This window comes from Fundulus heteroclitus, chromosome 24 (assembly GCF_011125445.2).
Source record: "Fundulus heteroclitus isolate FHET01 chromosome 24, MU-UCD_Fhet_4.1, whole genome shotgun sequence".
NCBI classification, from domain to species: Eukaryota; Metazoa; Chordata; class Actinopteri; order Cyprinodontiformes; family Fundulidae; genus Fundulus; species Fundulus heteroclitus.
Genome location: NC_046384.1, coordinates 25,699,466 through 25,711,955, shown reverse-complemented (window position 1 = coordinate 25,711,955; position 12,490 = coordinate 25,699,466). Strand labels below are relative to the sequence as shown.

The following is a 12,490-nucleotide window of genomic DNA, read 5'->3' as shown; positions in this document are numbered from 1 at the left end:
TTACCTTAAAAGGACAACATTTTTAAAAGTCAAAAGGCTTATTTAATGCTTTGAGAACATCTCTTCTATCCGGCTACAAAATCAACCAAAACAGGATGATCTTTTAAGCTATAAGACCATTTTTAAGATGTCAATACATAGATTTTGAGCTAGTGGGTCGCCACTGCCTCCGGTGGCCACATGCATCGCTGCATCAACTGATCTGCAGCAGATTTTGCGAGTCGTGGGGAGCGCTGCCCAATGCTTTCGTGTGTATTGCCCGGTGGGTGCGCGAACCCCTGCGGTGGTCAATAGGCCGAAGCGGAGCACAATAAAGATTTAAAAAGAATTGTAAAATATTTTTCTGGAGCTTGACTCAAAGCAAAACAATGTTTATAATTATTTGTAAACATTTGTATACTCTATGTTCATCTTGTTTTTAAGTATTTTATATTTACAATAAAATGCATAATTTATTTTTTAGACTAGTTCCATATGAGAGTTTGCAAGAAATCTTGTAACTTTACTGAATTTGCAGCTTAAGAAGATTGGGTTTGACAGACAACACCAACTGTCCCCTCAATCCAGTGCACACAATACCACAACAGATCTCATCTCGCTCTACAGTACATAAAGAAAACTAAATCAACTAAAACAAGTTCACGAGTGCACATGAAATGAAGTTAATCCATATTTGTGTGTCAGGGTGTCTAAGCACTCTCCAGAATTTGACATCTCAGCAGAACCTGTAATAATTATAGAAAGTAACGTTATAGTTGTTCTGCCTTTTGTTAAGACAGCAAGGAATTCATGTTGTGAATACATTACATAAATAAGATATTAATTAATTCTTAGTCAGAGGAAATCCATGGTAAAAACAGTTAGAAACGTTTTGGGTTCATATTTAATCAGAGTGAGACATCACAACTTTGTTAGATCTCTATGTGAATTACGTGAGATAGTGAGTGCTCTGACCTGTTGAAGTTGAATTTGTTCTACACGCTTCTGCCTTGGAAAATATTTGTCTTTTTACAAAAAGAATGTTTAAAGCCAGATTTGTGAATAAAGGTTATTCAGAGAACGCAAGAAAAGGAAGCTTTGTGTGGGGAACCTTTGTCCTAGCTGTCTAGCTGCATATGGCCCCAGGACAGCACAATAGTTTTCTTGAAGTATAATTTTGCAGAAGTAGAAACAAGTATTAATTTCAAAAGGTAGGTAAGAAAAGAAAAAAGTTTTTGCAAAATCTTAAAATGTTGGATAGTCGTTATTTCCATCTTGCTGTGAAAATTGGTGAAAAATAATCATTTCTAATGCTTAGATATAAAATTGCAAGGCAATTACTAAAATTGCCCTTTGTAGAAAATGTTTTTTGGCATGCCATACTTTATATTTATAGGTAGCCTAGATGTGCATAATAAAAGAGTGGAACTGAAACCTGGTCTAATATTTTTATGGAGCTTTAACTTGCTAAGAGTAATAACGTTAGATGATTATATCTTTAAAATGAGATAACTGTCTCATAAAATGTGATAGTTTACTTGGTCTAAAGAGATGATGCAATTCAATGTTATTTATACAGTGCCAATTCATGAAACATGTCATCAACATGAACCAGTTCATTGCATCAGTCTTGACAAGTAGCATTCTCTCCTGAAGAAGCGTAGAGCCACAGGGAGAGTCGTCTGCATTGTCCATGGCTTTGCAGCAATCCCTCATACTGATCAAGCATGAAGTGACAGCAGAAAGAAAAACTCCCCATTAACAGGAAGGAAAAACCTGGGGGCTCTCCCTTAGAGATAGGGTGAGGAGCTCAGTCATCCGGGGAGGTGGCCCAAGTGGCTGGGGAGAGGGACGTCTGGGCCTCCCTACTGAAGCTGCTACCCCCGCGACTCGACCCACGATAAGCGGAAGACGATGGATAGATGGATGGAAAAAGGAAAGTTTTAAGATTAGTCTTAAAAGTATAGGGTGTCTGCCTCACGGAACAAAACTGGTAGTTGGTTCCACAGGAAAAGAGCCTGATAGCTAAAAGATCTGCCTCCCATTCTGCTTTTAGAGACTCTAGGAACCACCAGCAGACCTGCACTCTGAGAGCAAAGTGCTCTGTTAGGAACATAAGGGGTAACCAGAGCTCTGATATATGATGGAGCTTGATTATTAAGGGCTTTATATGTTAGAAGAAGAATTTTGAATTCTATTTTTGATTTAACAGTAAGCCAGTGAAGGAAGGCTAAAATTGCAGAAATATGATCCCTCTTGTTGATTTTCATCAGAACTCCTTCTGCAGCATTTTGGATCAGTTGAAGACTTAAACTGCATTTTGTGGACTTCCTGATAGTAGTAAAGAATTACAATAGTCCAGCCTTCAAGTAACAAATGCATGGACTAGTTTGTGAGCATTGCTCCTGGACAGAATGTTTCTAATTTAGAAGGTGAAAAAAGGGAAACTCTGGAAACCTTTTTAATATGGGATTTAAATGACCTGTCTAGGTCAAAAATAGAACCAAAATTTTTGACTTTATTACCAGAGGCCACATGTTTCCAATTGTTAAAGTGTTACTGTTACAGTATTTCTTTTGGGTGTTTATCCACCAATTTAGCTGTCAAACGTTCATAAAAGCTGTCTTAATGCAAGAAACAAAACCCTTAAACACATGAAATAACAATTAACTTTAAAGTACTTAAAGGTTTTGTTAACTTTTGACACAAAGCTGGATTAACAGCTAGTAAGATACCTTTGATTAAATTGGTATACTAATGTTTAAACCAGGGGTGTCAAACATACGGCCCGCGGGCCGAATCCGGCCCGCTGAACGCTTTAGTCCGGTCCGGTGGCCCAATGCATTTTCATTATTCAACAGCTGTATCTGCTCGCTGCATAGACCGATCTTCACCAGATGTTTTGTGAGTCGTGGGGGAGTGCTGCCCAACGCGTTCGTGTGAATCGCCCGGTGGACGGGCGGGAAACATGCGTGACAACTTCTGCGGTGGCTGGCAACCAGCGGTGCGCGAACCCCCGCAGTGGCCAATAGGCCAGAGCGGCGCTTGGCTGTGAGGGCCGATCATCACCGCTTGTTATTATTCTTATTCTGCCCCCCTAAAGAGGGGCCTTTTTGGGGGCTTTCTCATTTTCAAAAACTCACCAAACTTTGCAGATGCATGGTGACTGTTTAAAAATTTTGTATTTTAAGGTCGTCACAAAAATCTAAAGAAAAATGCCTCAACGGCGCCACCTTGAAATTTTTAAAGGACCCTTTGCTATTCACTTACTTCATCGTACTGACATGAGATTTGATACAGTTGCAGAGCTCAACAAGATGCTCAGAATTTACAATTAATGTCATAGTGCAAGTATCACAGGAAGTTGGCCATTTTAGATTTAAGGTCGTAATTTGAACTCATTTTTGACGATTATAGCGTTGGTATTTGATCGAACTTGTCCTAGAGATTTTGAGTGAGCGGCTTGAAACTCGGGCAGTCTGATCATAAGGCATGGCCAATTAAAAGTTATCAAAACGGTGAGTTTTTGAGTATGATGAAGGGGCGTTGGCAGGGGTCAAAGTTCACCTATTCGCCACAAAACATAAAAGTGTTATATCTCCTACACAGAAACACACAGAGGCACCAAACTTTCCGTGATTGATCATCATCAGGTCTTCTACAATTTCCAATGATCAAATGATGACATAATTTAGGCCACCCCCCCGACAACAGAAAGTGTCATGTTTTGCTGTAAACGGTCGCTATGTTACTCATCTGAGCTAATCAACATGAAACTGTGTCCATAGACAGAAGACATGTTGGTGTGTTGTGCATTCCAGCTCCAAGTGGATTCGATAGAGCAGGGGGGCGTTGCAGCGTGGCATATTCACCTCAAACACTACTGTCATACGTTTGGCTCTGAATTCCACAGTTTTGGCCCGAGCTGCTTAAAACTCATTTGGATGCATCCTTATCCACCCCCCAACAGGAATCCATAACAAACTTTATTGAGCGGGACTTAGTTTCTCTGTAGCGCCACCTAGCAATTTTCAAAGGACCCTTTGCTATTCACTTACTTCATCGTAGAGTAATGAAATTTTGTACAGTTGTAGATCTCAGCAAGACGCTCAGAATTTACAATTAATGTCATAGTGCAAGTATCACAGGAAGTAAGCCATTTTAGATTGAAATCTGAATTTTGACCCCATGTTGACATGTAAAGCATTTGTATTTGATCAAACTTGTCCAGCAGGTGGCAGCAAGAGACCACAAATAAACCCCAAAGGAATTTCTCTTGGTAAGTAAGTGATCTTAACTCTTTGGTTTCCTTATATATTTAAGTTGAACAGATATACAAATCCTGCTTGAAAACTGACAAACTTACTCTTGTTCAATACATTTAAATTTTTATTTATATAGCGCCAAATCATGAAACATGTCATCTAAAGGCAGTTTACAATGTCAAAATCAATCAGATTATACATATTAAATCAGATAATCCAGATTGGTAAAAGAAATTCCTATATAAGGGAACCAGTTGATTGCATCAAAGTTGTAACAAGCAGCTTTCACTCCTGAAGAAGCGTAGAGCCACAGGGAGAGTCGTCTGCATTGTCCATGGCTTTGCAGCAATCCCTCATACTGATCAAGCATGAAGTGACAGCAGAAAGAAAAACTCCCCATTAACAGGAAGGAAAAACCTCCAGCAGAACCGGGCTCAGTATGAACGGTAATCTGCCTTGACCGACTGGGGGTTACAAAAGAGAGAAGAGACACAACAAGACAGACAAAAAAGCACAGAAGCACACATAGATCCAGTAATCTGTTTTACATTAGATGGTAATAACAGGTGATCTGTCTTCCCTGGATGATGTCACAGCTAACAGAACGCCAGACTAGGTATACCTACTATGAAGAAAAAATAGAAAAAAACAAAAGTTAAAAGCTGAAATGACAACAGTCATGCAAAATTGAAGAACAATAGACCCTGATGTCCTGCAGTAGCCTAAGCCTATAGTAGCATAACTATAGAGGTAGCTCAGGATAACATGAGCCACTCTAACTATAAGCTTTGTCAAAAAGGAAAGTCCCAAGAGCCATCTTCTAGTGGAGAAGTTCAAGTATCTTTGGGTCTTGTTCAGGAATGAGGGGAAGATGGAGCGGGAGATCGACAGGCGGATTGGTGCGGCGTCTGCTGTGAAGTGGGCGCTGTACCAGTCCGTTGTGCTGAAGAGAGAGCTGAGCCAAAAGGCCAAGCTCTCGATTTACCAGTGGATCTACATCCCTACCCTTATCTATGGTCATGAGCTTTGGGTCGTGACCGAAAGAACGGCCAAAATGGGTTTTCTCTGTAGTGTGTCTGGGCTCTTCCCTTAGAGATAGGGTGAGGAGCTCAGTCATCCGGGGAGGACTCAGAGTAGAGCCGCTGCTCCTCCACGTCGAGAGGAGCCAGTTGAGGTGGCTCGGGCATCTGGTCAGGATGCCTCCTGGTGAGGTGTTCTGGCCATGTCCCACCGGGAGGAGGCCCAGGGGAAGACCCAGGACACGCTGGAGGGACTATGTCTCTCGGCTGGCCTGGGAACGCCTTGGGATTCCCCCGGAGGAGCTGGCCCAAGTGGCTGGGGAGAGGGACGTCTGGGCCTCCCTACTGAAGCTGCTACCCCCGCGACCCGACCCCGGATAAGCAGAAGACGATGGATAGATGGATCGAAAAAAGGAAAGTTTTGTGAATCGCCCTGTGGACGGGCGGGAAAAATGCGTAACAGCTTCTGCGGTAATTTGTAATTCGTTACGAAGTAGCTGCACGAGTCGCTTTTCAGCCAGCGACAGGAAGTGACTGACCGGAAGTATCGCACAAAAAAACATCAACTTGCTGTCTCCGTATTTTTGTTGAAAATAAAGTGGATACATCTGTCACGATTTGTCTTTGGATGAACCCGGACACAGCACGCACACACACACAGAGCTGGTTTTAAGAGAGTTTATTGCAAGCAGTTAATACTGATGACATGATGAACTAGAGTCTGTAACCAGGTGGAGATGAAGGATGCAGGAGCTGACTGGCAGGTACAGAGCAGAGTAATAGTCCATAAAAGAGTTAGGCAACAGAGTCCGCAGCTCGGCAAAGAGTTAGCCAGAGCACAGCAGCAGGCCCTTCAGCGCGGCAGAGAATCCACAGCTCGGCAGAGAGCTATCCAGAGCTCAGCAGCTGGCCCTTTAGCATGGCAGAGAATTCACAGCTCGGCAGAGAGCTAACCAGAGCTCAGCAGCAGGCCTGTCAGCACGGAAGGGAATGAGTTCTTGAAGGCCAGAATAACAGCAGGATTAACAGCAGGACAGGGTGGATACTTGAAAACGGAACCATAGCAGGATAACAGCTAATCCAGGTGAATACTTGCAGATTGAGTTACCACGGTCCAGAAACTCACCCTGAGATGCAGAGGGGAGACAGGTGGATCCAGAAGCCAGCAGAGATACAAATCAAAACACGTAAGGTAGAAAACAAATGGTCAGAATGTGCAAACCAGGCAGACAGGCGAGGAGTAGGTGTTGAATGATGACGGACCGGCACTAGAGTGAAACACAGGGAGGCTTAAATAAGGAAGCCGGCAGGTGAAATGAATCTGACTGATGATTGACTAACTACCAACAGTTGTGACTGACTGCAAGGGGAGTGAAGTGAAGGCTGAGTGAGAAGGGGAGGAGGAAACTCAAACTAACAATAAACAAAGTCAAATCATAACTAGAACCCAAACAAAGAGGACAAACTGAAAACTAATAGTAATCAAAAGCCGAGTCAAAACTAAACCATGACAACATCCAGCCAAAAGCTAATGCTAAGCTCTGGAGCAGTTTAACTTACCTGACTCCGCCAGATAGATTTGCTCCGCATATCCATCTGGAAACCTTCCGTTGAAGTAATTTTGGGAAGGGGCGAAAATACTGGTTAGCTGATTGGCCTATGTTGGTGATAGACGGGCCAAATAAACCAATCAGATTCGTCGTCGCTCGTAACAGAGCGATGACGAAAACACAACAACAAGCCAAGCTACTCCTGCTGCTGCAGGTAAAGGCTCGTTAGCTCAGCAGAGAAATACTCTGTAATTCCGATAAAACTTGCTCGATAGCCACGCTAACGCTAGTTTCATCGGCTGAAGCCGCCATGTTCTTTAGACTGAACTGTCGATCTTCACGTTGCGTCACACCTCAACCCGCCTCAAAGCCAACGCTGATTGGACGTTCGTTTGGTGAACGGCTCCAAATTTTCTTTAACGGAGAGTAGCCAGACTGATCTGCGAGTGAAACCTTGAAAACCCGCGAGATCAGGATGGTCTCACGAGGCTACAGTTTAACTGCTTTACCAGCCAAATGAACAGTAACCCTGTGATCGTTGCTGGGGACTTTAACCATGTTAATTTAAAGGCTGTGCTCCCCAAGTTCCATAAATTCATAATCAGAAATACTTTAATAATCCCAGAGGGAAATTACAGTTCCAGTACAACCGTCCATCACATACATCACAAAGATTTCGGGGGAACGATTTGACTGAGCCAGTCTGTGTTCCATCACATCTAGCTTACGGCTCTGCTCGTCCAACTTACGGTTCTGCTCGTTCACAGCCTTAGTGATCGCATCATGTGGCAGCCTGATCACGGTCATATTTGCCACCTACATTCTCTGAAGTTGCTGATACATCAAAAATAAGTATCATGAATCCAAACATGTATACGTCTTCCACTTCCTCAACTGACAAAATCGAAAAACACACCATTTTCCACCTGTTCCAAGAATCTAGGGTGTATCCCACAAGGAAAAAACGAGAAAAGAGAAAGAGAACACAAGAGAAATTCATTAAGTTCTTGACTAGAGAGAATAATACTTTAGACCAAGTTTACTGTAACATCCCAGCAGCATATAAAGCCGCTACAGCTCCTCACTTCAGTTCATCAGATCACATCTCTGTGGAGCTGATTCTGCAGAACCAGACCGGTGATAAAAACTGTTAAGGTTTGGACACAAGAGGCCTGCTCAGCTTTACAGAACTGTAAACTGGGATGTATTGAAAGAGGGCGCTGACTTGGAAAGCTGCACATCAACTATGCTTTGCTATATTCACTTCTGCCCCGATGCTGTCCTACCCACGAAAACAATGTGTTTCCTAACCAGAAACCATGGGTGGACAGTTCAGTGCAGTCCCAGCTGAAGGCCCGGGTTGCAGCGTTCAGAGCAGGAGACAGACTGGCCTACAGCAGGGCTTGAAGTCAACTTAAAGAAGGCACCCGGAAGGCAAAACACAGATTCAAACAGCGCATTTGATGACCACAGCTTCTACACACGCTTTGACTCTCCAACTAGCAGGGAGCCTGAACATCTTCCCCAGCCAGAGGAGCACCACCAGCGTCTCGTCCTGCAGCTCTACCAAGTGACCTCTTCCTTGAAAAAGGTCAACACCAACAAGACATCAGGTCCAGACATGGTGTCATGTCGGACGCTTAAATCATGTGCTGACATCTTCAACATCTCCTTGCAGCTTTCCATTGTTCCTGCCTGCCTGAAATCATCCATCATCGTGCCTGTCCCCTCAAAAACCCACCATGACCTGTCTCAATGATTATCGTCATGTTGCTCTGACCCCGGTCATCATGAAGTGCTTCGAGAGGATCCTCCTATAGAACATCAAGGATGCCATCCCTGCTGGCTTGGACAGTCTGCAGTTTGCCTACAGGGAGAATTGTTCTGCGGAGGATGCTGTCTGTACTTTACTCAGCTCTGAATCATCTGCAGCATCCCAAGACCTATGTTAGGATGCTCTTAATGGACTTCAGCTCAGCATTTAACACCATGCTCTCAGACATGCTGGCTCTAAAGCTCCACAACTTGGGATCATCCACACCTCTCTGCTCCTGGATCAGTGACTTTCTCACCAACAGGTCCACATGTCATGCTGTAGTTCCTTCACCCATTTGTCTCTGATATACAATGTTGAGGTTTTCCTATTAACTATCAATCCTTTATACTGTTATGCACCGCACCCTGTCGGCGGTGAAACACTCACGGTGGACCCACCTCTTTTTTACCCTTCAGGCCACTTAAATACTGTATTTGGATGCAAGATGCTTGAAACAGAAAAGTATACATAAGGTGAAATGATTTTACTGAGCAAATCAGTCTTCAGAATATTACTTACTCAAAATAATGTTCTGGATAACTTGGGCTTTGCATTGTGAATGGGTTGAAACACATGCCAAATGATTTTTTAACTCCATTCCATGCTTTTTGGAATCAGATCTTCAGTGAACAAGGATTCACAGAAGTATTCTGATTATGACCAACCACTTTTGTTTTGTCTTTTGTTTGTTTTTGCGTGTAAATAGTTCCTTAGCTTATCTTCTTTTTATCTTCGTTTTGCTTAGTAGTTTAGTTAAGTTTCACTAGCCTAGTAGAGAGGATTTGTTAATCGAAATATTGTGTTAATTCAGATAAACAGCATTACGTAGTGATGTTCTCTGGATGTTCATTTTATTTCTGTTATTAAATTCTTGGACTTGAAAAGAAGTTGTCACTCTTTTATTCTATGTGTGTGCAGGTTTTGCTGTTTTGCTGTCTCTCTCCGAGGTCGGTCGTGTCTTTTCTCTCTCTGCAGCTTTTACCCCCCCCCCCCCCAGCTGCACTTTGTTATGAGACAAGTGCAGCTTGTCTCATAACAAATAACATATTTGGATTCCCTCCCTATCTCTACTCCTGGATTGTTATGGCGGAGAGTGCCCAGAAAAGCCCCCGGCTACCCCCCTCCCCCACTGACACCTGAGGATGCTTCTCTGAACTGTGGGTCGGCTGATAACATCAAGGACAATGGCCTCTGGAGAGTGTTCACGGAGATAAAACACTTTCGCCCATACACACACGCATAACTGATACTCATAAAAACTGATGAATTACACTCACGCGACAGGTCTCAAATGTTTACCTTCTGCATACATGTTGTCTTGTGTTTATTTGTGCTTTTCGTGCTATGAGGGTTTTTTTGTGTCGGTTGTTTGTCTCTTTATAGGTGAGAGCATAAATAGGCAAACATCTGTCTCTTTTTTTTCCTCCCCCTCTCTTTCCCCCATGTTGTTGCTCTTTCTTCGAGAGTTTCAAGGCAGCGCCTGTAAACTCCGTTTAGGCGGGGTCTGGGCAGTTTGGAGGAATGCGGCCTTGACGGCTGCGCTTTTTAGCAGCGGCTGGCTGGCTGCGTTCCTTGGCAACGCAAGGCCTCAGTCAATCGTTCCCCCCAAATGTTTGTTTGTTAAGTGTATATGATGGACGGTTGTACTGGAACTGACTTTTCGATTGCAATGCAAATTGTAATTGACAAATAAAATTTGATTGATTGATTGATTGATTGATTGAAAAGATCGCTAGTGCTCGAATTCATCCCTTTCAACCATTGTCTTGATATCAGCTTAAGAGCTGAGCATCACCAGACAATACTTAACAGACAGAGGTTTATTTAATAAACATTAAATAACTTTAAACAGTGTATAATTGCCCAAAAAAACCTGCAACCCGCAACTCATTAAATTTACAAGGGACTTTAGAAAAAATAAGACCAAAGTTGTATAAAATAAGTGGGCTTCGCAACAGTGAGCAATGTTTCTAAGTGTGTCTTATCCCTCCGCCGCTCTGGTCGGTAAACAAATGTTCCAGCAAATTCTACATCATAAAAAAGAAAAACCTACCAAAAGGTCTCGGTCTCATATCATCCTGAAGACATTCTTCTTGGCTAAATGTTGGCTACAGCCGACTTGTTTTCTCTCTGGCCAGAAGAACGATGGCAAATCCTCTCCCTTCAAGTAGGTAATCCAACAAAACAGCCCATGGTGGTCATGAATCGGAAAGGTGAAAAAACAATTGTTTTTTTCCACTTTTACCCGAAGTATTGGAACATCAAACTGCCATGCGCATGAGCATTGTTGCTTCAACAATAGCTCTTGCGAAATCCGAAATATTGTTGTGTACAACAGCTCCTATTGAGTTTGCTTGTAAAGCGTGGAGAACAGCTGTCAGATCTCCGTGATTCTACGTCACAGGATGTGATGTCAGGCGGCCATTATTGCCCATATTTGGACAATAATGGCCACCCCCATACACAGTGATCAAGACAAATATTTATGCTTTTATTTTTTTATTGATTAACGCTAAATTCATTAAATAACCACAAACGTATTAGTTTTAGTTATAGCTAATGATCCCCTGATTTTTCCTTGTTGACCAGCCTTCCCCTTTAACAGACCCCCTGATGATGTGCCTATCACATCACCAAAGATAATCAACCAGACCTGGACCAGTGGAAGACCTGCTCCCAGGCTGTCCCTCTCTAAGAACAGTCAGTCATTCCATCCTATCTAAGCACGTCAGCTTCCGGCCTCCAGAGTCCGTCCATCTGTGATCTCCATGACAACCGATAGGGCAGCCCAGTCTCTGGGGTCCCATAATCTCTGTTGGTGTACCCCAAAGGCACATCATAAAAAAACAGTCCAAATGTCCGTTAGCCCCCCCTCAGTTGATGTGCCCAAAAGGCACAGCACAATGAAAACAGTTACAAGAAATGGGCTGGACAAACATCAGTGGAAACATTTTAGCACCAATCAGCATTTATCACTAAAGACCAATGTCTCAGCATTTATCTACAATTTAGGGTTCAACTAATTGAGCTAGGCCTGTTTTAGGTTCCTATGTGCACATTATTTTAATTTTATATTAGACTAGGTAAGCTAAGACTATTCAGCAACCAAGGTCCAATCCGTCTACTCTACCTCCACCCCTAAAAACCTCCTACTTGGTCCTCCATTCTTCACTCCATGGACAAACATCCATCTCTTTCATACCTTACAAATCTAAGAGTACCAGTAGGGGGCATCACAGGGTGGGCTGGGCCTTTCCCCACCAGAAAATGCCTTCTCGTCTAAGAAATGGTAAAAACTGATGAAACCCAGTCAGGGAAATCCCGCTTTCGGCCAATCTGAGCAAGAAGACCCTGTATTGGATCTAAAAATTATCTTTACCACGTATTTTAAGGATCTTAGATGCCAATCAGATCCCGGTTTTCCTGATATAAAAGCAAAGAGATTGCAAGAACTGTAGGTCTTGGTGTGTGGGTCCATAGCAGACAGTTTCCATTCTTAATCGTAAACCATAACGATCAACATAATGCAATATCACAGTATAGACGTCATGACACATAATCAAACATGATCATGGAAGTCAGCGGAATAGAAAAGCTGAATAAAGAAAAAAAAACAGTAACATGATATAAAAGGAGCCCGTACGTCAGCAATGTGAGTAAAAAGCCCTCTGGCCATTCAGAGCAATGTTGATACCACTTTGCTACTGTTTTTATATGCATCACTTAGCAGTTGCAGGGCAGTCAAAAGTAGCCGGTCAACGGCGGCAAATTGCCGTCTATAGCAGCTCCTGCCGCCGCCTACTTTTCCCCGATTATACATCCCAAAAATCAGCTTAGCATCTGTCTCCGCTGAGAGCAACA

At 42.9% G+C, this 12,490-nt stretch overlaps 1 protein-coding gene across 7 annotated transcripts in view; it reads left to right on the top strand.

Moving 5' to 3' along the window:
* The window catches only part of gk (glycerol kinase), a 118,524-nt gene that overhangs the window by 62,525 nt on the left and 43,509 nt on the right, over positions 1-12,490 (top strand). For 3 of the 7 annotated variants that reach the window (XM_036128088.1, XM_036128085.1, XM_036128083.1), the window contains one exon: positions 4,211-4,258. The exons of 2 other annotated variants lie outside the window; for them this stretch is intronic. In XM_036128088.1, the coding sequence (XP_035983981.1) occupies positions 4,211-4,258 (48 nt within the window). Of the gene's footprint in view, positions 1-4,210; positions 4,263-12,490 lie in introns of all 7 variants that reach the window. 2 more of the 7 variants (XM_036128084.1, XM_036128089.1) reach the window with 2 other exon arrangements.